At 38.1% G+C, this 27,616-nt stretch overlaps 1 protein-coding gene across 18 annotated transcripts in view; it reads left to right on the top strand.

Annotated features, from left to right (window-relative positions):
• Positions 1-27,616, top strand: part of PHKB (phosphorylase kinase regulatory subunit beta) — a 226,063-nt gene that overhangs the window by 18,972 nt on the left and 179,475 nt on the right. For 10 of the 18 annotated variants that reach the window (XM_008248369.5, XM_008248371.5, XM_089318649.1 and 7 more), the window contains 3 exon segments: positions 14,111-14,200; positions 16,971-17,109; positions 22,527-22,626. In XM_008248369.5, the coding sequence (XP_008246591.3) occupies positions 14,111-14,200; positions 16,971-17,109; positions 22,527-22,626 (329 nt within the window). 18 annotated transcript variants of the gene reach the window in all.

Below are 27,616 nucleotides of genomic sequence, written 5' to 3' on the forward strand. Positions count from 1 at the left end.
CTGCTTTCCCATGTGCATTAGCAGGGAGCTGGATGGGAAATTGAGCAACCAAAACTCACATCAGAGCCCATATGGGATGCTGGCACTGAAGGTGGCGGCTTAATTTGCTATGCCATAGTGCCAGCCCCAGTGATTAATATTTCATATGTACTATCCAGTTACCTTACTTAATGTATTTCCCTTAAGTCTCACCAAAAACCCTGTGAGGTTGTGTAATTTCTCCCACTTTATAGATGCAATCACCTAACTCAGAGAAAAAAATCCCAAAAGTTGCAAAATAATATAGCTGTGATATTGCAGATCAATTCTTTCAAAACCCATGTTGTATCTAGAGGCTCTTAAGTGTTAAGACAATCCCGCTCTAAAAGTTTTTTGTTACTCTGGGAGTCTGTGTGTAGTAGGTGAACTTTCTTTTACTCTATTGAACTGTGGGTCTAACCTTATTCACTGAAGTGTGAATGGATTCCATACAAGAAAGGTAATGATTAGGTAATGATTACATTATGCATGTGTCCTTTCAAAAGGCAAGATCTTCATCAGACCCCCAGGACAGAATTGGAGCAAATTATTAAAGTCTAGCCTAGAAGTATTGAAGTATAGCACAGAAGTGTCAGTGCCATCTTGTCCCTGTTATACTTAGCCAGTGATCTAAACTTTGCTGCATTTGATGGAAAGAAAATTAGCTAGCATTCATTACCTATAAACTCTATATTATGTTTCAGAAATCATCTCATTTGGCCTATAGATGTTTTTATGATTAAGTTTAATTTGCTAATTCATAGCTTATTTTGTTTCCTGAAAATTTATATTCAAAACTTAACTCTATTCACATCTTTTGTGCAATGTGGTCTCAGAACTGTTTTTAATTAGCGATAAAATTCATATTAAATGCACCATTGGATTTTGCTAAGTCAGTAACCGAGACCAAGTGAACTGAGAGAGTTCTCTTTCGCTTTCCCTCCCTTCTTCTCAGAATTTTAAAAATCCAAAAAATGATACAGCCAAATACCTAATAGTATTTTTTTTCTCCTTAGAACAACAGAAGGACATAATAAAATTATGTATATTTCTTGTAAGTATTGAGAATGGTACACAGTGAAGTTTTTTTTTCCTCAATGTAGTTCGGTTAATATTGGACTAAGGCTCTATCATTTAAGTGTTAGAAGTTTGGAATTAAAAATTTTCACTTGTGATATACGTGTCAAATGATGATCTTCGGTTTCTCTTAAGAAATTATTAATGTTCAGATTAATATTATCCTTTATAAAGCAAACTACTTTAAGGCTACATACATTTATTCTAGTGATGTGTTGCTGCCATTGCTCAAATTATTTTTTACTCATCCTTTTTTATGATTTTATTTATAAGCAAAGGACAAAATGGAACAAGTTGATTTACTTATGGTTGCAATTTATGTTATCGGTGAGTGGATCGTACTTAACTTCATTTATCCTCATGAATCACATTATTTATAGCAACTGATTCCAAGTACTTCAGGCAAAGTTTAGGCATCAGAGAATAATGATTTTATTTATTCAATAAATGTTTATTAAGCACTTGCTACATGCCAGGCAGTTGTTGGTACCTGGATTACTGCAGTGAATAAAACAACTGTTAAGACTGTTAAATAATTTGTGCTACCTGAGATGTATTTATCCCCACAAAAGAGTTCTAAAAAGTTTTTGGAGCCGATGCTGCAGCTCACTAGGCTAATCCTCTGCCTGCGGTGCCGGCATCCCAGGTTCTAGTCCTGGTTGGGGCGCCAGATTCTGTCCTGGTTGCTCCTCTTCCAGTCCAGCTCTCTGCTGTGGCCCGGGAGAGCAGTGGAGGATGGCCCAAGTGCTTGGGCCCTGCACCCGCATGGGAGACCAGGAGGAAGCACCTGGCTCCTGGCTTCAGATCAGCACGGTGCGCCTCCCACAGCGCGCCTGCCGTAGCGGCCATTTGGAGGATAAACCAAAGGAAGGAAGACCTTTCTCTCTCTCTCTCTCTCACTGTCTAACTCTGCCTGTCAAAAAAAAAAAAAAAAAAAAAAAAAAAAAAGTTTTTGGAAAGATTGGAATAGTTGGATTACAACTCTGACCTCATCAAAATTATACAAAATCATAGTACATAGCAAGGTGCTCTACTGGACTATAAATAAGAAGGGAAAATGAAAACACTAATTGAGTGATTGGTATGGTAAGGTCAACACATGAAACATCAACTGGATTTAATGTCCTTAAATAGATTTTATAGGATATCTTCCCTCTCTAAAGGTCACTGAAAGAACTTAATACCTTTTTATTAAAAGTAAAATGAAAATGGTGGAATGGCCTTTTCACATCTTATTTGGATAAGTTGAATAGGCAAATTTTATTTCTTTTTTATAAAGTTGTGTTATTCATATTTGCCATTTTATATTTTACATCTAAAGCTTTTTTATCAACTAGCTATCCACTTGGGAGAAACATATAGACTTAAAATCTTGAGAATTCAAATGAGCTGTAATAATAACTAAGAGGTGTTGGGTAAAAGTATGTATGTGTGTATTTGTCTATATCTAATTTTGGAATAGTCTACTATTTAAGGTAGAAAATGAGAATAAGGATTTAGGGTTCTTAACTCTTTTTTTTTAAAACAATTTTTTTTTAAAGATTTACTTATTTATTTGAAAGTCAGAGTTACACAGAGAGAGGAGAGGCATAGAGAGAGAGGTCGGTCTTCCATCCTCTGGTTCACTCCCTAATTGGCCGCAATGGCCAGAGCTGTGCCAATCTGAAACCAGGAGCCAGGAGGTTCCTCAGGGTCTCCAATATGGGTGCAAGGGCCCAAGGACTTGAGCCATCTTCTACTGCCTTCCCAGTCCATAGCAGAGAGCTGAATCGGAAGTGGAGCAGCTGGGTCTCGAACTGGTGCCCATATGGGATGCCGGCACTTCAGGCCAGGGTGTTAACCCGCTGTGCCACAGCGCCAGCCCCTCTTAACTCTTTTCAGTAAAGGACTTTTTACTGTATGGTATAAGGAAAAGGGCACACATATTGTTTGCATTCAGAGAACCTTATGTTCAAAGTCCAACTTCTATTTGATAACTTCTCAGTTCCTCACTTTAATAACAATCTCATAGCTTTGTCAGAATAATAAGATAATGTTTCTGAACTAACAATGTACAATGTGTAGTAGGTAAGCATTCACATTTTCTTTTCCCATTTAAAATCTTATGCCAGTAAAAATGACTGCCTTCTTAATAATATTTAGACAATCGGTTGATATGAGGGTACTTCAAAAAGTTCTGGAAAATGCCCATTATTTTCAGTAATATTTTTCTACGAACTTTCTTTTTTTTTTAAAGATTTATTTATTTTTATTTAAAAGGCAAAGTTACAGAGAGAGAGAGTCAGAGACATCTTTTCATGTGCTTGTTCACTCCCCAGATGGCTGCAACAGCTGGGACAGGTTCAAGCTGGGAACCACGGGAACCAGGAGCTTCTTCCAGGTCTTCTGTATGGGTACAGGGGCCCAAGTACTTGGACCATCTTCAGCTGCTTTCCCAGGCACATTAGCAGAGATCTGGATTAGAGTGGAGCATCCAAGACTTGAACCAATATCCTTATGGTATACACTTGCTGCAGGTGCAGCTTAACTTGCTGTGCCACAATGCTGGCTGCTCTATGAGTTTTTTGAAGTCCCTTCATATAAAGTAAAAATCACTCTCCTGTCATTAATGCTAATCTTTCAAATTTAGTGTTTTTTTTAAAAAATTACAAGTACCTAGATATTTATATATGTATATGCATTTTCTAATATCACATGTATAGCTATAGTTATTATAGGATCATGCTGTACACATCTTGTGGTAAGGTGTTACGTTTGTCACACTATGTTTTTAAATCTTTTTTTTTTTTTTTTTTTTTTTTTGACAGGCAGAGTGGACAGTGAGAGAGAGAGACAGAGAGAAAGGTCTTCCTTTGCCGTTGGTTCACCCTCCAATGGCCGCCGCGGCCGGCGCGCTGCGGCCGGCGCACCGCGCTGATCCGATGGCAGGAGCCAGGAGCCAGGTGCTTTTCCTGGTCTCCCCTGGGGTGCAGGGCCCAAGCACCTGGGCCATCCTCCACTGCACTCCCTGGCCACAGCAGAGAGCTGGCCTGGAAGAGGGGCAACCGGGACAGAATCCGGCGCCCCGACCGGGACTAGAACCCGGTGTGCCGGCGCCGCTAGGCGGAGGATTAGCCTATTGAGCCGCGGCGCCGGCCTTGTCACACTATGTTTTTATGATCTTGATACACAAATGGATCTGCCTTGAGGTCTTTCATCAAATGGAGGCATTGATTCATTGATTCACCCTCTATTTAGGACACATTTGTTCCTTAATGTTTTAAATTTATGTGCATGATGGAATTGAGGGGAAAAGAAAATCATAGTTTAAGTTGTATTTTTTAAGGAGACATTGGTGAGCCTGAGGATACTAAAAATGCTGAGTCATATATAATGTACTCAAATCTTTTAACTGTAAAAATTAACATATATCATAAAGTGATTAAGATGAGTTTTCCAAATCATCTAATCATGGAAATTTTGCCTAGGAGGTGAGACTTTGTTATCAAATCAGGGGAAATGGTAGCTCAGTGACAGGAGATATGTATCTTGTAAGAATTAATTTGTATACCTTTCATCAGGTCTCCTGAAACATATTTTTACCAGCTTCTTTCCTTTTATTCCTGCCTTCATACTAAAAATCTGCTGCCATCTGCCGTAAAACTAAGTTCTGTCTTTGTTATTGACCAGCTTCCAATATAGTATGGGAAATAACACATTAATCTTGCACGGAAAATAAAATGTATTGTGATAGCAAGAGCTGCCTTTAAGTTATTTACTACATGCTGTAATGATATAGAGAATGGAACAATTAATTATGCCTTTTGGAAATTCAAGAAGCCCTTCCTTTACTCCTCTGAATCATCCACTTCAATAAATATTTATTGAGAATTTCCTATGTATCAGTTGAAAATGTATTGGAGTAACTTATTCCTTCTCTAATAGCATTTTTCAAGTTTCTGTAGGAATAAAGGGGAATTTTTAGCTGAATAAATTGTCGTTTAAATTTTTTAAAGGTTTATTTTTTTATTTGAAAGGCAGAGTTAGAGAGAGAGAGAGAAAGAGAGAGAGAGAGGTCTTTCATCCTCTGGTTTACTCCTGAAATGGCTGCAATGGCCGGAGCTGGGCCGATCTGCAGCCAAGAGCCAGGAGCTTCTTCCAGGTCTCCCACGTGGATGCAGGGGCCCAAGGACTTAAGCCATCTTCTACTGCTTTTCCTAGGTCACAACAGAGAGCTGGATTGTAAATGAAGTAGCTGTATCTCGAACTGGAGTCCATATGACATGACAGCGCTGCAGGCTGGGGCTTTAACCCACTGTGCCATAGTGCCAGCCCCTCAACTTTTTTTATAATCCAAACTCCCTCTATCCCTCCCATTCCTCCTGGTAATCCTTGTATCTAGCAATCAACATTCTGTGTTCAATTGAGCATTTTTGTTTTTTTTTTTGGAATTCCCGCATATGAGGGAGAATATGATGTCCTGTCTTTCTGTGTCTGGCTAACTTCATGTCCTCCAGTTCTATCTATTTTACTGCAAATGACAGGATTTATTCTTTTTATGGCTGAGTGTGATTCCATTGTGTGTATATACAATATTTTTTGTTATTCTTCTGATTGATCGACACCTTGGTTGAATCGCTATCTTTCTTGTCATGATTCGTGTTGCTATACAAATGGGGTAGCAGGTACCTCTTTGATATAAGGATTTCATATCTTTTGGGTATGTAACCATTAGTACAATGGATAATATGGCAATTTTAATTCTGGGTTTTTAAGAAATCACCAGTGTTTTTCACAGTGGTTACATTAACTTGCATTCCAACCAATAGCATATGCTCGTTTCCCTTTTCTACATCCTCAGCAGCATTTGCTATTTTCTGTCTTTCAGATAAAATCCATTCTCACAAGGGTGAGATGATAACTCATTATGGTTTGATTTGCGTTTCCCTTACAGCTAATGATATTCAGCACTTTTTCATACATTTGTTGACCATTTGTATTTCTTTGAGAACTGTCTATTCAATTCCTCTACCCATTTTTTAAATGGTTTGGTTGTATTTTCTGTTGTCAAGTTTTTTGAGTTCCTTATATATTTTGGGTGTTGATCCTTTGTCAGATGAACAGCTTGCAAATATTTTCTCTCATTCTGTGAAATTTGCCTTTTTTTCTGTTGTTTCCTTTGCTATGCATGAGTTTCTGAGTTTGATATAATCCCATTTGTCCCATTTTGCTTTTATTGCCTGAGCTTTTTGGAGTCTTACACAAAAAATCATTGCCTACACCAAGACTTCAGGTGTTTTGAAGTGTGTCCCCTATGTTTTCTTCTAACAATTTCATAGTATCAGGACTTACTTTATGTCTTTGATATATCTCGAGTTGATTTTTGTATATGGTCAGATATAGGGACCTAATTTCATTTTTCTACATATGTATGTCCAGTTTTGCCCACCCCTTTTATTGAACATTCTTCAAATGTTCTTGGTACCTTTGTCAAAAATCAGTTGGCCATATATATGCAGATTTATTTCTGGAATCTGGAATGTGTTCTTTTTTTTTTGATCTCTGTGTTAGTTCTTATACTAGGACTTTGTGTTTTAATTACTATAGCTTTGTTGTACACTTTGAAATCAGATATTTTGATTCCTGCAGCTTGTCCCCCCCCCCCCCCCCAGGATCATATTGGCTATTATGGGTCTTTTGTGGTTCCATATACATTTTAGGATTATTTTTTGTAATTCTTATGGAATGTAAATGATATTTTGATAAGGATTGCATTAAATCTGTAGATTAGGAAATATGGAAAAATTTTTAAATGTTTGCTTATTTATTTGAAAGGCAGAGTTAAAGAGAGAGAGAAATAGACAGAGAGAGATGGAGAGATATCTTCCATCCACTGGTTCACTCCCTAAATGGCTCCAACTGCCAGAGCTGGGCTGATCTCCAGCCAGGAGCCAGGAGCTTCTTTGAGTCTCCCATGTGGGTACAGGGACCTAAGTACTTGGGCTGTCTTCTACTGCTTTCCCAGGATAATAGCAGGAAGCTGGATTGGAAGTGGAGCAGCTGGAACTTGAACCAGCACCCATTTGGGATGGTGGTGCTGTAGGTGGTGGCTTTACGTGCTACACCACAGCGCTAGCCCCAGTATGGAAATTTTAATGATAGTAATTCTTCTAGTCCATGAGTAAAGAATATGTTTCCTTTTTTTTCTGTGTCTTTGATGAGTTCATTTTCTTTTTAAAGACTTATTCATTTATTTGAAAAAGAGACACCTTCCAAAAACTGGTTCATTCACCAAATGGCCTCAACAGCCTGGGCTTGTCCAGGCTAAAGCCAGGAGCCTGGAACTCCATCTGGGTCTTTCACATAGGTGGCAGGGTACAAGTACTTGGCCTATCTTCTGCTTTCCTGGGTACATAGTGGGGAACGTGATTGGAAGTGAAACAGCCAGGATTTGAACCTGCACTCCAGTATAGGATGCCAGCATCATAAGCAGCCAATTAACCAGCTCTGCCACAATGCTGGCCCTGCCTTGATGATAGTTTTCAATAGTGTTTTATAATTTTTGTCATAGAGGTCTTTACTTCTTTGGTTAAATTTTTTCCTAAATATTTCATTTTTTGGTAACTATTGTGAATTGAGGATTTCTTTCTTAATTTCTCTTTCAGCAGGATGATTATTGATATATAAAAATGCTACAATTGGGGCCTGCATTGTGGCATAGTAGGTAAAGCCACTGCCTGCAGTGCCAGCATCCCATATTTGTGCCCCTGCTTCTCCACTTCTGATCCAGTTTCCTGCTAATGGGAAAAGCAGTGGAAGATATCCCAAGTGTTTGTGTCCCTGCCACCCATGTGGGTGACCCAGATGAAGCCCCTGGCTTCATCCTGACGTACCAGGCCACTACAGCTATTTGGTCAGTGAAGGAGTGGATGGAAGATATCTCTCTGTCTCTCTCTCCTGTCTCTCTGTCTCTCCTCTCCTCTTTCTGTAACTCCAACAATCAAAAAATAAATAAATCTTTTTTTAAAAAAATGCTACTGTTTTTGGTATGCTGATTATTTATCCTGCTGCATTCCTGAATTGACTTATCATTTCTAACAGCTTTTGGGGTGGGGGAATGTTTAGGTTTTTTTCAAGTGTAGTATCATGTCCTTTGCAAACATGAATATTTTGATTTCCTTCTTTCTAATTTTGATGTCACATATTTCTTTCTTTTCCCTAATTGCTCTTGCTAATACTTCTAGTACTATGTTGAATAACAGTGGTGAAAGTGGACATTCTTATCTTGTTTCAGAGCTAAAGAGCAGTATCTTCAGCTTTCCCGCCTTCAGTATGATATTGGTTATGAATTTGTCATATATAACCTCTCTCATTTTGAGATATGTTCCTTGTATACGTGATTTGTAGAGAGTTTTTTGCTTTTTTGTTTTTGTATGAGAAGCTGTTGAGTCTTATCCTTGCATCAAGGATATTGGTCTGTAGTTTTGTTTTTGTGTTGTGTCTTTGGTTTTGATAAAAGAGTAATAATGATGATCTCATAAAGAGTCTAGCAGAGTTTCAGCCTTTTTGATCTGTTGCAATATTTTGAAAAGTATTGGAGTTCTTCTTTTAAATATTTTGTAGAATTCTGTAGTAAAGCCATCAGGTACTGGACTTTCTTTGATAGATTTTTGATTATTGCTTCAAATGACATTTACAGAACATTTCATTCAACAGCTACAAAATACATTTCTTTAAGAATTTATTTATTTTTGAGAGGCAAAATTAACAGAGTGAGAGAGGTCTTCCATCTGCTGGTCCACTCTCCAAATGGCCTCAACAGCTAAGCCGATCCGAAGCCAGGAGCCTGGGTATTCTTTTGGGTCTCCCTCACAGGTGCACAGGACCCAGTACTTGGGCCATCTTCCACTGCTTTCCCAGGCACATTAGCAGGGAGCTGGATCAGAAGTGGAGCCCATATGGGATGCTGGCACCACAGGTAGAGGAATAGCCTACTATGCCACAGCGCAGGCCCCAGAATCTACATTCTTGTAATCAACACATGGAACATTTTCTAGACTAGAGCATATATTAGGCCACATGTCAAATCTCAGTAAATTCAAAAAAATAGAAATCACACTATGTACCTTCTGACACCACAAAGGTATTAAACTAGAAATCAGCAACAAGAAAATAGAACACATACATAGAAACTGAACAATGTGCTACTACTTGCTAGTGGTAATTTAAATGAAGAAATTGAAACAACTGATATTGAAAACACATCACAACCTGATACCTCATCTGAGATACCATGAAAGCAGTATTAAAAGGGAAGTTTATAGCAATAAGATCTTACATTAAACAAAGTAGAAAGATCTCAAATAAACAATCCAGTAATGCTTCTCAAGGAAGTAGGAAAACAAAAACAGGGGCCAACATTGTGATGCAGCAGGTTAAACCCCCTATTGAAACTCTCCTATCCTATATCCCAGTGCTGGTTTGAGTCTTGGCTACTTTACTTCTATTTTTAGTATATGTGCTGCCGAAGCGAGCATGCTACTTTACTTCTAATTCAGCTTCCTGCTAATGTACCTGGAAAGCTGCAGAAGGTGGCCCAAGTGTTTGGGCCCCAGCTACCCATGTGGGAAACCTGGAAAAAGTTCCTGGCTTCCTCCTGGCCCAGCACTAGCCCTTGCAGCCACCTGGGGAGTAAACCAGCAGATTGCAGATCTCTCCCTCTGCCTTCCTTCTCTCTCTCTCTCTGTAGCTCTGCCTTTCAAATAACTAAGTGTTTTTTTTATTTTTTTTTATTTTTTTTATTTATTTATTTTTATTTTTTGACATGCAGAGTGGACAGTGAGAGAGAGAGACAGAGAGAAAGGTCTTCCTTTGCCGTTGGTTCACCCTCCAATGGCCGCCACGGCCTGCGCACTGCGGCCGGCGCACCACGCTGATCCGATGGCAGGAGCCAGGAGCCAGGTGCTTTTCCTGGTCTCCCATGGGGTGCAGGGCCCAAGCACCTGGGCCATCCTCCACTGCACTCCCTGGCCACAGCAGAGAGCTGGCCTGGAAGAGGGGCAACTGGGACAGAATCCGGTGCCCCGACCGGGACTAGAACCCGGTGTGCCGGCGCCGCTAGGCGGAGGATTAGCCTAGTGAGCCGCGGCGCCGGCCCTAAGTGTTTCTTTAAAAAAAAAAAAAAATTGCCTTGGAGTGACTTTCATGTGTGTTGTTGAATAGGAGCAAAATGCAAGGAAAGCTCTATTGGATGATCACTTTTTTATAAAACAGACAAGGAGAGACTCTCCCCTCACTTATGGTATGTATGTTTGGTTAAGATTCTATAAACATGGAGAAAACATGAGACAAAAGAGAGCCAATAATGAGATAAGGAACAAAAGGATAAATGTCCACACTAAAAACAGCTTATATGAGGGGACTTCAGAAAGTTCATGGAAAATGTGTAGTATGACTATGTATAGATTTCAAATTTTTTGCACAAAAATAAATTTATTTTTTAATTCCATTTTCCGTGAACTTCTTGATGTACTTTCATATACTTATTCATATATTACATTCATTAAAATATTAATGAAGTAATGTGCTTTTTTAATTTGAAAAGAAATTATTCTAGTCAAGGGAGAAAATAAGAATAAAATGTAAATTTATGATAAAATTCTTGTGAAAGAATAACCTTTACTCTTGAGTTTTTAAATAAAATTTACCTGTTAGTGATATATTTTCTTCACCTAAACCTTTTTATTTGTATTATTTAAAAATAATTTTATATTTAATATTTTATTTAAGTTTTCCAACCAAGAATATTAAACATGTGGGCATGAACATATATATTTTTATAATTTCATGTCCTTTTAGATTCAGTTGTCTTCATATTTGGTTGGAAATTAATCAGTTGAAATGGCTATTATTTTCAGAGATTGTAAGCAGTTGTTTGTGTTCTTGAGCCCAACAAGAGATTGATTTTTCCTGTCCTTATATTTTAAGGCATTTAACTACTCTTTACCTTGTAGTATTCTTTTTCTAATCCTCATGCTTTTCCTCCTGTGCTGTAATCTTGCTAGATATATGGTGCAGTCTTATGTTTACACTATCTGTATAAATTGAATGAATAAATAATGGTATTTATCTTAGTCTGTTGCTGTTTATGAAGAAATGAGAGAGCTACTTAAAAAGATCATCAGAGTCTTGATGAATAACATTTTGCATGTATTGAACAGCGTTGAATTACATAATGAAAAATTCTATGTCTAAATAGACTATTGCCATTGCCTTGGCTTGTTGATCAACTTTCCAGCTGGAGTTTCCTCTTAGAAAATCTTTTAATGGAGCTACCCCAGAATACTCAGTAACCTTGATAGTGTTTTAGAGTACAAAATTAAGAAAGTTTTTGCTTGTGTTGAGTTCATATATTCAGTACTGTTTTAGGCTCATGGATATGTCTCAGGGATCTCTTTACTCCTGTTTGTGATGAAGCAGTAGTATTTCTCTTCAAATAACAGCTTCTGCCTCATTTCCATGTGTTGTTCTTTGCCAATGTATTTCTTTGACAAAAGTGTGTTCTGAAATGAAGATACAGATTATGTTTTTTAATATTAGAGAAATTGATAAAAATATCTGGTTTTATGCTTAAACTCATTTTACAAATTTGGTAATTGATAAACTTAATTTTACTTTGTAAGGTTTGGATATAGACAATTTAAATGAGAAAATTATGGAAAAGAAAAATTTATGTCTTACAAATTCATTCTAAAAAAAATAAAAATTCATTTGTATCTTGAACCTCAATCAGTTACTGAAATTTTTGCGTAATTTTGCATATTTTTCATTTTTGGGGGAATTTACAGTCTACTCATTGCTTTCCAATTCTAATCTTTTAAAAAATGTTACCATTGACTACTTTTCCTTTGACTTCAAATTTGTGATCCTGTTCAAAGAAAATTGTATAAAACATCCTTGTTTAATTTTATATATTTATAATGGTGATCACTATAATGTTAACATTTATCTAACTAAGCTGTTCTTATGTCACCATAAGCTTCCTTTGAAGATATAGGAAAGTAAAAGAAAATAGATGATTTTATTTTTATGCTTTCTTGCTGAACATCCTCTCTTTTACCTCCTACTGAATAGATATTTAATGTCTTGAGAAGTCTTATTTTCCTTTTATTTATTGTTACTTTAAAAAAACCCATTCATTGGTGATGTTTTTGAGAAAAATTAGATGACAGAATCACTTTAGTCCATTTGGCCTTAAATTTAATAAAGATAAAATTTTTAAATTTATCTTTAAAAATTATCTCTTAAAAGATAATTTTTTAAAATTTTTTAAAACTTATCTTTTAAAAGATAAATACTTTTTTCCATCAATTCATATATTTAATGCAAATTGATTTCAGTTTTGCATATTCTGTTTCTATTAATCCATATGCACATGTATTATTTACCCAATTGTAGTGGAAGTATATATTCAGCTTTTGGTGATTTTATTTTTTTGTAAATAAAATACTAGCTTGATTAATAGAGATGTAAATAAAAAACAGAAATGTTTTCCATCCATATTCCTTTACCCCAGCAAAGTGTCCTGTTTACATCTTTGTATATGCATATACACAATTTGTAACTTATTTGTGCCTAATTTTGTTTTCTTTCTTAGTGGTTGAGCTTCACTGGCAGTTTATAGAGTCCAGAGCCTAATTTATTACATACTGGCATAGCAGTGGCATTATTTTTCCTTCCCAACTGTTTGTCTGCCAATGTGCTTTTACCTGTTAGAAGGTAAGGCTGAGGACTTGGCTAGGCCCTTGACTCCTGGGCAGGAGGAGACACAGAAGCCTGATGTTTTCCTGTTTATATTGATAGGTCTTTCTGTTCTTCACAATGAAACCATTTCCATTTGGTGCCATTTTGGACTCTGTTTTTAGAAAATCTATTCTCAGAAAGGGTCATTTTCTACTCCCTGTTTTTATACATAAATCATCTCTCTTTCCTACAGAAGCTAATGAAACTGTTGCCTGAATATGTAGGTTTTTTCCTTACTTCCTTTATAATGCTTACTATAGGCCTTAACATAAAAAGGACTCCCAATACCCTAGATTTAAACAGCATACTGGACATAGCAATTCAATGAACATAATTGCTTTAAATTTTCTTGAAAAACAGAATCACATGCCAACATGATCCTCGCTTCCCTCTAGTAAATTGTAGGTTCATTTTTGTGCGCTGTTATTATTAGACTATATGGTATACATTACCTGAATCCAGGGGTGGATTAATTGTGACCTTGAGATGTTTATAATATCTGAGAGCTTTTACAAGAATGAGAGATAGTACTTTGATGGCTGAAGGTCAGATGTCTTTCTTTTAGTCAGCAGTTGAGAAAGTGCAGTAGTCAAGTGAATGATTTTCTGTATCCATTTTTAGCAAATTATGATTCTTGTGTAATCTGTAGCTTTTGAGCAGCATGCTCTGCTAACACCTTAGAGTAGTTTTCATGACTGAGAAGTATGATGATCTCTGCTTGTAGTCCAGATAGGCAAGGATGTAATCCTCCTAGGTGAAAGTAGAGGCTTAAGGATTCAATCTGAAACCCAGTTGAAGTTGCATGGAGAGAATGGCTTTGGCAACATGTATTATCTGTTTTCCTTGAGGTTTTTGGGGTATGATTGCTTGAATGAAAAATAGCCTGCCAAAGCCATCAACATAAGGAGTAAGGTTTGAATTTAAGGGCACACCATCAGCTATATTTCTTAAGAACTAGAAATGATTGAACTACTGATATTCAAGTTGTTAGGACTGGTGTACACATTCGTTGGTTGGATTCAGTGCTAGGGGTGAGAGTGAGAGTGTACTGTGACATTTAGCGCTCTTCTATACTTGCTATCAAGGGTGCCTCTCCCAGCAGTGAGATATGATTGTTTACATTTAAAAATCAAAATTAGATTGTTATGTAGTATGTGTTCATTTTCTTAGGGATTTTCTTTGTTTACCTCGATAAAAATGGCAAAATTTGATGGATTTTCATCTTGTTTTTTAGGCTCAATTTATGAACCTCTTAAAAGCATTAATCTTCCAAGACCAGATAATGAAACTCTATGGGATAAATTGGATTATTATTACAAAATTGGTAAGCAGAACCTGAGGAAACCGTGTCCTTAGTTATCTGTAATTAGTGTTTACTAAGCTACAGTATAAAATGTATATTATGTAGATAATCTTTCATTTGAATATTGTGGTAGTTTCAATGTTCAGGTAATTACACATTCCTATTATACATCAGTCCTGGAACTCTAAAGGAATCTAGCATGTCATATCTAGCTCTTAAATAATTTAAAAATTGTCTCCAATATGTCTCTGTTTTTAAACTTCCTAAACACTACCAGATTTGAGAACTTGAGGATGTTTCTTTATTCATAAATAATTATCTCATAAAAGTATTCACTTACTCATTTACATATACATGGGGGCCCAGTGCCTTGGCTCACTTGGTTAATCCTCTCCCTGCGGTGCTGGCATCCCATATGGGCGCCGAGTTCTAGTCCCGGTTGCTCCTTTCCAGTCCAGCTCTCTGCTGTGGTCCGGGAAGGCAGTGAAGTATGGCCCAAGTGCTTGGGCCCCTGCACCCACATGGGAGACCAGGAAGAAGCACCTGGCTCCTGGCTTCAGAGCAGCGCAGCGCCAGCTGTGGCAGCCATTTGGGGAGTGAACCAACAGAAGGAAGACCTTTCTCTCTGTCGCTCTCTCTCTCTCTCTCACTGCCTACAACTCTACCTTTCAGAAATAATAAAAAAAAAATTACATGTACCTGGTTCCCAGGTAGTCCTAAACCTTTTGTACACATTTCTAATTCTTTGAGATACAAGAAATAATTTCAGGTTTTATTATGATTAATATCATGTCACTCTTTATTTCTCTTTTACATTCTGCTTTTCCAGGGTCATCATCCAGGCAAATTTTATTTTTCAATGTGAGCAAGAAACTGAAATAATTGGAATGCCTATTAATTTTTTTGTCAGTTTACTACTTGTGTCATTTATTTTATGTCTTAGGATGGTAAATAATATAAAATTTGTCTTCAATAAGTTTTTGAAAATCTATTTCAACCTTGTATAAAACTTTAATTCAACTTATTTTGGTCAAGATTCTGACATAGGGCGGGTGTTTTTTGTACAGCAGTTAAGATGCTGCTTGGGATATCTGCATCCTCTGTGATAGTGCTGGGTTTGAGTCTTGGCTGCTCTTTGAGTTACAGCTTCCTCTTCATGTGCTCTCTGGGAAGCAAGAAATGATGGCTCAATTACTTGGGTAATTACTCACCTGGGGCAACCCTGGTTGAGTTCTAGAGTCCTGGCTTCAGCCTGGCCCAGTCCCAGCTGTTGTTGGCATTTGGGGAGTGATCCAGTGGATGGGAGATCCTACTATGTCTGTCTGTCTGTCTGTCTGTCCCTTTCTCTCTTTCCCCTTCTCTCTGTCTTTCATTAAAAAAAAAAAAAAAAAAAATCCTGGCATGCCTTGTATGGTTTATTATCTTGGTAGTAGTAACTAAAGAGAACTACATTTTTTTAAAAAAAAATTTTTTTTTTATTTGAAAGGTAGAGTAACAGAGAGGCAGAGGCAGAGAGTGAGAGAAAGGTCTTCCATCTGCTGGTTCACTCCCTAGATGGCCACAATGGCTGGAGCCAAAGGCAGGAGCCAGGGACTTCTTCCGGGTGTCCCCAGGAGCCAGGTCATTTTCTACTGCTTTCCTAGTCATAGCAGAGAGCTGGATTGGAAGAGGAACACTTGGAACTTGAACCAGCATCCACCTGGGATGCCTAGTCCTGAGGTGGCAGCTTTACCTGCCGCTATTCCACAGTGCCAGCCCTAGAACTAATTTTTAAAACAAATTTCAATATTTATTTTGGACTATGAGAGCTGATTCTTTCCTCTGAGAAAATTAGTAAATTCCTTGGTATTCTGAAAGAAATAATTATAACATCAGGTTAGTCTGAGAAAAAGAAAAATAAATTTTAATTCCGTAATCTCTGTGAAGGAGCAGTGTTTTAGACGTTTGAAAAGCCATTCTAAAAAGTAGCATGCACCAGTCCAGATTATACTTAATGTATTTTGGAAAAACACTGATTATTCATTTATAGTTAGAAATAAAATGAACTCCCAGGGAATGTGATTTTATTTTTCAGAATTTTTTAATGAAAGATAATAAAACATTAATTTTAGACTCATTCAAGTAAGATGCTCAGTTATTTGCTTGCTACTGTTTTCATGTTATATAAAGATGGGATTCACTTTTGAAATGCTATACATATCCCTAACCTGTACCTAGTTTAAGTAAAATATATGTGTTCCTTTGAACACTAGGCACAAAGTAGATATCTGCGAAATACAGGATTCTGGCCTGTCCTGTGATCTTTCCTCATCCTTTGTAAGTTGTTGATAAACTACTCACAGCAGTAAGATTGGTGCTGTGATTTAGCAGAGATACACTACTGTTTGTCGTACATTTGCTTTAAGATTCCCTATTTAACTGATTTTTAAAAAAATATTGTCCTCACTTTTTTTGATTTTTTTTTTCCCTTTTGGTACCTGATGTTGTCTTAATAATAAGACTTAGGTCACATATTGACTTTACCCAGGGTATGCTAAAGGCTTTTTAAATCCTAATTAGATGAGACCTTTCCTTAAAACTTGAAAGAACCTTTCATCCAGGTTAGATTCTCACTTAGGGTAGAGTGACAGGAGGTTGTTTCCACATATTCAAATATTTTATACTATACCTAAATTTAGACACAACCAAATCGCTAGAAATTGGATTCAGAAACCAAAAAGGATTAAGATATTTCAGTTTAAGGAAAATGTCTAGATGTACCACTCATTTTTTGTCTTTTCTTCAATTGCAGTTAAGTCTACATTGCTGCTGTATCAGAGTCCCACCACAGGTCTCTTTCCCACTAAAACGTGTGGTGGTGATCAGACAGCCAAGATCCATGACAGCCTATACTGTGCTGCTGGGGCCTGGGCTTTGGCTCTTGCATACAGGTGAGCTGGTGTGTGCTGTTTTAGTATCTCCATGACTAGATAAGAGTTTTGTGGGACTAAGACGAATTGAGCAGCTACCTTCTGGTTTTGTTGCTGACTCATTGTGTGACCAGTTGTTGCCCATGTCCCCTTTGTGATCTCTAAGTTCTTTCTTTATCTAAGGATATACATTAGACTGGTTCTTTTCATTTGATGACTTTATAACATTTTTTTCCTCTAGTTTTCTAAATCACCATCAGTCTTTGGCAGAAGAACTATCCACCCATTCTTATTGAGTTGATTGGTTCCAATCACAGAGATAATTGATGGTGATTAAAGTTTTACAGATGATAAAATTGGAGACTAGGAGCAGGTGTTGGGTGTAGTGGTTAAGATGCCAGTTGGGATGCCTATGTACCTTACTGGAGTGCCTAAGTTCAAATTCTGGCTCTGCTCCTGATTCTAGCTTCCTGCTAATGTAGACTCTGCAAGGCAGTAGGTTATTGTTCAAGTGATTAGGTCCCTACCACCTACATAGGAGACCCAGATTGAGTTCCTAGCTTCTAGCTTCAGCCCTTGGGTTGGGAGCACTTGGAGTGAATACCAGTGGATAGGATAGAAGCTCGCTCTCTGTCTCACTGCCTCTGGGAAAAAAAAAATTAGAAAACAGAACCAAGAGTACTTAACAAATTTGTTTAAAGTTATACAACTAATTAATGATAGAGCCAATTCCAGGACTCTTTTTTTTTTTTTTAATCTCAGTTTAGTTTTTCACACTACACTTCATTGAGTATCAGATGTTGTTGCCCTTTTTTTTCAATATTTTATTTATTTATTTACAGATAGAGAGCAAGGTTGGTTCATTCCCCAAATGGCTACAATGGCCAGAGCTGGGCCAGTCTGAAGCCAGGAACCAGGAACTTCTTCCTGGTCTCCCACGTGGGTGCAGGGGCCCAAACACTTGGGCCATCTTCCACTGCTTTCCCAGGCCATAGCAGAGAGCTGGATTACAAGGGGAGTAGTTGGGACTCAAACTGGTGCCCATATGGAATGCTGGCCACATAGGCAGAGGCCTAGCCCACTATGCCATAGCACCAGCTCCAGTATAAGATGTTAAATCAGGCCAGAGCTGTGACTCACTAGACTAATCCTCCGCCTGCAGCACCGGCACCCCGGGTTCTAGTCCCAGTTGGGGTGCCGGATTCTGTCCCGGTTGCTCCTCTTCCAGTCCAGCTCTCTGCTGTGGCCAGGGAAGGCAGTAGAGGATGGCCCAAGTCATTGGGCCCTGCACCCGCAGGGGAGACCAGGAGGAAGCAACTGGCTCCTGGCTTCGGATTGGCCCAGCGTGCAGGCCATAGAGGCCATTTGGGGAGTGAACCAAAGGAAAAGGAAGACCTTTCTCTCTGTCTCTCTCTCACTGCCTAACTCTGCCTGTTAAAAAAAAGAAAGAAAGAAAGAAAGAAAGAGAGAGAGAGAGAGAGAGAGAGAAAGAGAGAAAGAGAGAAAGAGAGAGAGAGAGAGAGAGAAAGAGAGAAAGAGAGAAAGAAAGAAAGAAAAAGAAAGAAAGAAAGAAAGAAAGAAAGAAAGAAAGAAAGAAAGAAAGAAAGAAAGAAAGAAAGAAAGAAAGAAAGAAAGAAAAGATGTTAAATCAAGTCACCCTGCCGGCGCCTCGGCTCACTAGGCTTGCGGTGCCGGCACACCGGCTTCTAGTCCCGGTCGGGGTGCTGGATTCTGTCCCGGTTGCCCCTCTTCCAGGCCAGCTCTCTGCTGTGGCCAGGGAGTGCAGTGGAGGATGGCCCAAGTGCTTGGGCCCTGCACCCCATGGGAGACCAAGATAAGTACCTGGCTCCTGCCATCGGATCAGCGCGGTGCGCTGGCCGCAGCGGCCATTGGAGGGTGAACCATTGGCAAAGGAAGACCTTTCTCTCTGTCTCTCTCTCACTGTCCACTCTGCCTGTCAAAAAAAAAAAAAAAAAAAAATCAAGTCACCCAATTATTTGATAAAGTAAAAAAGACCATTTCAGGCCACCACCGCGGCTCAATAGGCTAATCCTCCGCCTTGTGGCGCCAGCACACCAGGTTCTAGTCCCGGTCGGAGTGCCGGATTCTGTCCTGGTTGCCCCTCTTCCAGGCCAGCTCTCTGCTGTGGCCCGGGAGTGCAGTGGAGGATGGCCCAAGTGCTTGGGCCCTGCACCCCATGGGAGACCAGGAGAAGCACCTGGCTCCTGGCTTCAGATCGGCCCAGCACTAGCTGTTGCAACCATTTGAGGGGGTGAACCAGCAGATGGAAGACCTCTCTCTTTTCTCCCTCGGTCTCTCTGTAACTCTGTCAAGTAAATAAGTAAATCTTTAAAAGAAGAAGAATTCTAGAAAGAGAGAAGGAGAAACAGAGAGAGAGTTGTCTTCCATTCACTAGGTCACTCCCCAAATGGCTACATCTGTTGGTGCTGGGCCAGGCCGAAGCCTGAAGCCAGGAGCTTCCTTTTAACCTCCCAAGTGGATACAGAGACCCAAGTACTTGTCCATTACTTTCCCAGGCACATTAGCAGGGTGCTGGATTGGAAGTGGAGCAGCCAGGACTCAAACCAGCACCCATATGTGATGCCAGCAGGCAGACGCTTAACCTGCTATGCCACAGTGACAGCCCCTGGATGCTCTCTTTTTGATCCAGCTTCCTGCTAATGCTTCTTGGAAAGCAATAGAAGGTAGCCCAGGTAGTTAGAGTTCCTGGCTCCTGGCTCCTGGCTTTGGCTTGGCCCAGACCTGGCCATTGCAGCCACCTGGTGATTAAACCAGTGTTTATCTCTTTTTCTCTCTCTCCCTCTTTGTCATTCTGCCTTTCAAATAAATAAATAAATCTTTAAAAAAATTATTTATGGTAGATTGAGAACTAGGCATGAGCATAGCTAGATTGAGATGAAAGAAATATGACAACAACCTAATACATGCGCCTTGATTGGATTGTACTTGAATAAAACTGAAATTGGAGAAGACCCCCTAAAATTTACTCTGAAACGTGGCCCTTTAAAGTTCCCTAGAAATGCTATCCGGGGTGCCACATGTGCTACCGGAATGTGGGGTGCCTTACGATTTCACCACAGGCTTATTACTAAATCCCCAATATTAATAAGCCCAAGAGGGTTCTTGCCTAATATTATGAGAAGAATTCTAAATACCGGCACAGATAAACGAGGCAACATGGTATGTTTTAAGCTTTTATTTAGTGAGAAAGGTGCATAGGAGAGTGAGAGCTTTATTTAAGAGAGAGGTAAATAGGGATTCATACCAAGCACCAGGAACCAGCCACATGGATGAGCATCTGGGCCAGGAAGCCTCGAGCACATGGCCCGAAGGCCATGAGCACAGGGCTACAGCAAGCCCCTTCCTAGCAAGAGGCCAGGGAAAAAGAGCAAGCCGGGCCACACCAAGTCCTGGCTTTTAACCCACTTCCAAAGGGGAGTGGTTAATTAACCTGATTGGCTGGTGGGCACCCAGGTGTGGCCAGGTAGGGGAATGAGGCCACTCAGGGGTGTGGCAAAGGCGTGGTCTTCCAGTTCACAAATCTAACAGTTTTAACCTGTATTCCTGCCTACTTCAAAACTGTAAGATTCATTTTGTAGATAATTTGATACATTTTTATTTAAACTATATATTAGATAATGTAGTATCAGTATTAAATTCTCTGAATGTAATAATGCTATGGTTTTATAGGAGAATCTCCTTGTTTTTAAAAGATGTTTCTGAAGTGTGTAAGGGTGAAGGATTATGATGTTTGTAGCTTACTTTCAAATAATAAAGGAAAAAATTATAGCTGGTAAATACAAGCATATGTCAACAACTGATGCATCCAGGTGAAAAGTAAAAGGTTTGTTCATTGTAATATCCTTTTATGTTTTTTGTAGACTTAAAATTTTTCTAAATAAAAGGTTGGAGGAAAATGGCATTAAAAATGTAAGAATATGGGCAGCCTGTGGATAAATGTCAGACATTAACCTTTTCCAAAAAGGCTTCAAACATCTGATAAAGAATTTAAAATCCTTACTTTGCTGCATTCACTATCTGTGTGGTATTTGTGTCTATTAAAATGCTTGTGTCCAAATGGGGCAGGAGGATGGGGGTTGGGGAAATAGATTGTAGAACAAATTCATGCTAATTTTACCATAGTGCCTGCCTGTGAAAGGAGGAATGATCTGGCAGTGATAAACCACTTCCTTTTTATTGACATTCATCATCCATCCTAAGATAATAATCATTAACCCCAGCAGTGGTAGAACTAGGAAATAATTATAGTATACTTTTTATCAAGTAAGAATGATCACCAGATATTTCACTTTTGATTAAGTGAAACAATAAATATGTCATTTTTTTTAGTAGTGGATAATTCTCTTTTACCTTTTGAAAGCTGGTAATCTATAATAAAAAAGCAACTTCTGGACAGAAAGAACATCTTCACTGAGTTTAATAAATTTTTAGCTGTTCTTTAATTTTCAGAGCAAGAGATTTAAACTAGAGTCAGTTAATTTCAAATTAAGACCTGAAGATATAAAACTTCATACCAAAGTATATCATGGATCATAAAGGGTGTATAGAAAACGTGCTTAACTTAGCCGGCGCCGCGGCTCACTAGGCTAATCCTCCGCCTTGCACACTGGGTTCTAGTCCCGGTCAGGACACTAGATTCTGTCCCGGTTGCCCCTCTTCCAGGCCAGCTCTCTGCTGTGGCCAGGGAGTGCAGTGGAGGATGGCCCAAGTGCTTGGGCCCTGCACCCCATGGGAGACCAGGAGAAGTACCTGGCTCCTGCCATCGGATCAGCGCGGTGCGCTGGCCGCAGCGGCCATTGGATGGTGAACCAATGGCAAAGGAAGACCTTTCTCTCTGTCTCTCTCTCTCACTGTCCACTCTGCCTGTCAAAAAAAAAAAAAAAAAAAGAAAGAAAGAAAGAAAGAAAACGTGCTTAACTGTGACTAAAGTCACATGGTGGTGCTAAACACATGAGAGCCAAGAAGGCATTTGCCTACCTTAACCTGTACTTCTTTAAATCCAAGTAGCAATTGTGTGACCTAAAGGGATAAGTTAAAAATTGCCCTCATTCTATAATGATAATTTTTAAAATCTGTTGGTGGCTTTTTTTTCAAATGTAGAACTGTCTTTTAATGTTTCAGTCACATCATTATACAAAAAAAAGTACGCTGTTTTTAAAGCACTTGGCTTACTTCCTTTAAAAAAAGGAAAATATGCACAAGTTTCATCACAGGATTCTTTTTTTAATTGCAACATTTCTACATCTGCTGGGAAAATGGAGTTTCACTGTGACAGAAGTAGTAGACGTCACCGGAACACAGGATTAGCTAGATAGTTAAATACTTAATTATAAAAAGCTTTGCTTCCTTTTCAGATGCATTTCCAATTTGTTTCATGAGTTATCTCTCTCACCCAGGCGCATTGATGATGACAAGGGAAGGACCCATGAGCTGGAGCATTCGGCTATAAAATGTATGAGAGGAATTCTCTACTGCTATATGCGCCAGGCCGATAAGGTAAAACACTGTGGTATGGACTGGAACTCTCACATCATTCTGAAGGATTAATTTAACCAGTTTGCAATAGCATCTTCTAAAGAATTATTATTTTAAAAACATCCTAGGGCAGTCTAGATAGGTGAAAACAGCCTGTGCCTTCCCAACTCAGGTTTTGAAATCCTGAAATTGAAGGGGCATCTAAAGCAAGAGGTGATTACAAATTATTATTTAGGCTTGCATTAATTTGTGTTTTGCACCTGTTATTTGCTTGATAAATACCTGGTTTCTTAGCAATCTCACAAATATCCCTAATTCTAACCAATATTATATTAATTAAAGAAAATCCATGTCAGAATTACCTCTGGACATGTAAATTGCTCCGGCTTAAGTGAACTCTTATTTAAAAATATAATATTTCCTGCATTTACTTGCAGAGTCCAGTAATTACAGGTTTTGGAAACTGAAGTTTACTGAATTATGTGAAAATTCAAATTATATAAAACTTTTTAAAAAGTTTTATATAAACATAATGTGCTGTTCTCTCTACTTAGCTCTACTTACCTCTATCCGCGTGTCCCCAAATTTTAATTGAGTAAGTGTCTATGTGTGCATTAGTGCACCATGGATCCCCAAGACCAACCCCAGGTTTGAGGATTTGCTAGGAGGAGTCATATGACTCAGCAGATACTCATAGTCTTGGTTATAGTTTATTAAACTGAAAGGAGAGTAAGCGTAATCAGCCAAGGGAAAGCAACATGGGGCGAGCACAGGCTGGAGACCAAGGGCTAACTTTCAAGAATCATCTCCCAGTAAGGTTGTACAGATGTATTCAATTTCCCCAGGAACTAATTGTGACAGCACTTACAAAATGTCTACTAGGGATGTGGATTGATGGCTGGTCACATAGGTACCTCTTCCTAAGCATTAAAATTCCAAATTCCTAGAGTGAAATCACATGTTTAGCATAACCCATATTTTTTGTAGAAACATTTTAGGCATAGTTTCTCACTCTCCAAATCCAAGTTCCCACACGTTAGCCCAGGGCCAACCATTCATGCAGTCTTTCTAAGGTGAGAGTCTACAGTCTACTGTGTTAACTTTTCTCTGGTAGGTGAGTACACTGTTTTCTAGTCTGTCACTGCCTATGTGGTATTAGACAAATATTTAACTTCCTTGTGACTCAATTTTTTTTTTCTTCTGTAAAATCTAGGTACATGTGGTACCTCCCTTTTAGAGTTCTTAAAAGGTCAAGAAATAATTTATGGATGGCAACTGGGTGATTGCACAGTCAGTATTTGTATCTGTAACCATTAATATTATTCCCTTTTCCTCCTAGACTATGTGGTTCAATATGTTTCGTGATTCTATATTTTAGCACAGATGCACACCAGTAACTACACAGACAATTTTGATCACATAATGTTTTGTGTGTTTTTTGTCATACCAGTATATTGTTTGAATTTATGCTTGAAAAGAATTTTAAAACTGCGGTAGCACATCTTTTAAAGACCTGTATTTGTAGTCAAAACTTTTTAAAAAATCATTTATATTCTGCTATTAGAATATGAAGCAATAAATTGTTATTCTGTAGAAAAAGTAAATTTATTAACACACATATACAGAGATATATAACAAACTTTAACTTGTCTACTAATATTTAACTCTGCAAATCGTTATTTCAGAGGTTTTTCAAAGGCAGCTGAAATAAAGTATCATGTTACATATTGATGTACTGGAATTAAACTAATATGTTTTACTTTATTTTTATGTAGTTGTGATTAAAATTATTTTTTCCTCAATGTGTGATGATACTCATGTGTTTATTTCCCAGGTATCATTTCATTAATTCCTAATGTCTTTATTAATTCAACTTTTCTCTCTAGGAAACATTGTGAGAACTATGAATTTCATGTGTTTGCTAAATAAACTCGTAGATAAAATTATGTATCAGAGGGAAGCAAGATGCAATAGCTTAAGATTTTTTCTTTGTGGCATGGTTAGCCAGTTGTTAATGGCCTTTTCTAAATATTATTCAACTTTATTAACCAGTCAACACAATTATGTGTCCTTTTAAATAGAGTTTGAGTTTGACTTAAGCTGTTTTAAATCCCTTCAGTTATAAGAGATAAATATTCCTTTCCTCATGTAGCTATTATGGTAGACCATTAAAATAAGCATGAGTTATAAAAGATATGGATCAGTTTGGATATTCATGCATAGTACAAAATGCTGGGGTTTTGATATGCATAAAAATGCTTTATACATTTTAAACCTTTTTCATTGTTAGAATCTTTCTTGATCCCCCTCACTTTTTAGAGTAAGAAAAGAGAATAATTATAATCCCAATGTGAGTCTGAGGAACTAACTCAGTGACATTGCAGCACACACCCAGCTCAATGCTTGTCTTGCTTCTTAATGGTGCTCACCATTCTGTTCCTATAGTCTTTTCCATTTCCTTCATGGTTCTGTAGCAATAGGGAATATGAGCATATTTTAAATGTAAAATATTTATCTTTTGTCTTCTTCCTTAAAACTAATGCAAAACGTATTTGTAATGTCCTTTGGCTATTTGATGTCATCCTCTTTGTCTTTTGAAGTAAAATGATGACATAAAAAATGTAAACCTTCTCCACACTTACTGATATCTCACTGCCAACTGTGCTTCCTGTTCTATTTTAAAAAATACTAGCTAAATGAAATATTTTGTTTACTGTGAATTTTGAGTGCAATAAAATTTTCCTTGATTTGTATAATATAAGCTAATCTCATTTCTGTTTTTTATTATCTTGCCAATTGTTTCAATGCCTAATGTCAGGTATGTTTTACTCTAAAGGCTCATATGCCATCCCTCATTTACCACCTTTTCTAATATTTCTTTTTTTTTTAATACTTATGTATTTGAAAGGCAGAGTTAGAGAGTGAGATAGATCTTCTATCCACTAGTTCACTCCTCAGATGACCACTATGACTGGGACTGGACCAGCCTGAAAACAGGAGCCAGGAGCTTCCTCTGGGTTTCTTATGTGGGTGTCAGGGGCCCATGCACCCAGACCACCTAATGCTGCTTTCCCACATGCATTAACAGGGATGGATGGGGAAGCAGAGCACTGGGACTTGAGCTGGTACTCATATGAGATGCTGGCATCGTAGGTGGCCCCAGTTGTCTAATATTCCTTAAGGAGAGCATTGAGAGTTGCTCAGATTTGCTATAATTTTGTGGTTAGTAGTTTGCAGGGCAGAGATTTGCTTCACAATAGGCTAGGAATGTTACTGTGCCTAATTATGTACTTAAAACATTTGTTTAAAATGCTGCTAAGTAGTTTCTAATTAATGAGAAATCATTAAAATTTTATAAAATTTATCTTTCTAGGATTCCCTTATAAGATAATTATTTTCTTCTAAATGCACATTTCAAGGTTATAAATTAAGAATGGATGAAAAATACTGAGCTACCTGATCCTACTGATCAGTTGTTTATTCACAATGGTAATAAATAGTTTTCAAGAAAAATCTAAAATAAAAAAAGAAAAATCTTGAAAAAACATTATTCTAGATTTTATTTGGAAAAATCTTGCCTTTATCCATTGTTTATCTTTAGTTACCAGATGCCAGACATTAGAATACTAATTAATGTCCTCTTGTTTTTGAATGCTTTCAAGAGTACCTTTTGTTTGTAAATGACATACTGCATACCCCATTAATCTTCAAAGCTTCTAGATTTTGATTTTCCTGAAATTTTAAATTACTTGCACTTTAACAACTCTAAAACTCAAGACATAGTTATGTAATTCCCCATTTGAGAGTCCTTAGTCATTTAGTGGGGCTTTTCCCCTGACACAGTAATTGAATATAAGTTCTCCTGCTGAGTTCTTGCATGTCTTGAAGACAAAGGACAAACACCACCTTATCAACTATAGCAGTAACTTTATTAAACTGGTAAAGCTTTATCCTACTAGATCCCTATCAAATGAAGAATATGTATCTTATTTCAATTTAGCCATGTTTTTGTATAGGAACCCAGAATCATGTTCAGGACTTTGAGATAATAACCATGATAGTATCAAAGGAGTGACCACATTGATTCTATTTGTGTAGTTTCAGACTATTGCCAGCAGTTTCTTATATGCAGTAGGAATTGCTACCTTCTTTGAGTTAACAGTGGCTGACTTAGATACTCTATCATAGAGAATTATATCCCTAACTGTACTCTCATTATGTCAGTCCTTGTTACCTACTGCTTTGGTCATGAAGTTCATTTTGTTGAAGAGGTGCTTCAGTTGTAAGGAGGACTATAGTTGTGTGTGCAGGGCACTTGGGAAAGAAATAAGTGTATCAGTCCTCCACAACAGTACTGTCCAGTATACTTTCTGTGATGGGAGACACGTTCTATATTACACTGTCACACAGTATAGTAGGCAGCAGTCTGGCACTTGACATATGTCTTCTGTGACCAGAGGAACTGTATTTTAAATTGTATTTAATTAATTATAATTCTGTTTGACATAGGTAGCTAGTAGATATTATGTTGGACAATATAGCTTCTATAAGCTTTATAAGATAATAAGAGTCAAAAGGAAAACTATTTTTTTAAAAGATTTATTTATTTATTTGAAAGTCAGAATTACACAGAGAGAGGAGAGACAGAGACAGAGAAAGAGAGAGAGAGAGAGGTCTTCCATCCGCTGGTTCACTCCCCAATTGTCCACAACAACTGGAGCTGCACCGATCCAAAGCCAGGAGCCATGAGCTTCTTCTGGGTCTCCCTTGTGGATGCACGGGCCCAAGGACTTGGGCCATCTTGTACTGCTTTCCCAAGCCAAAGCAGAGAGCTGGATTGGAAGTAAAGCAGCTGGGATTCGAACTGGCACCCATATGGGATGCCAGCACTTCAGGCCAGGGCGTTAACCCACTACGCCACAGCACTGGCCCCAGGAAAACTATTTCTCTACTCATAATACTTCCGACACTAAATGTGTAGATTTTCCACACCAAACAATTAGAAACACCA

The sequence above is a fragment of the Oryctolagus cuniculus genome, chromosome 18 (assembly GCF_051225735.1).
Source record: "Oryctolagus cuniculus isolate XC-2025 breed Fujian yellow rabbit chromosome 18, ASM5122573v1, whole genome shotgun sequence".
Lineage (NCBI taxonomy): Eukaryota > Metazoa > Chordata > Mammalia > Lagomorpha > Leporidae > Oryctolagus > Oryctolagus cuniculus.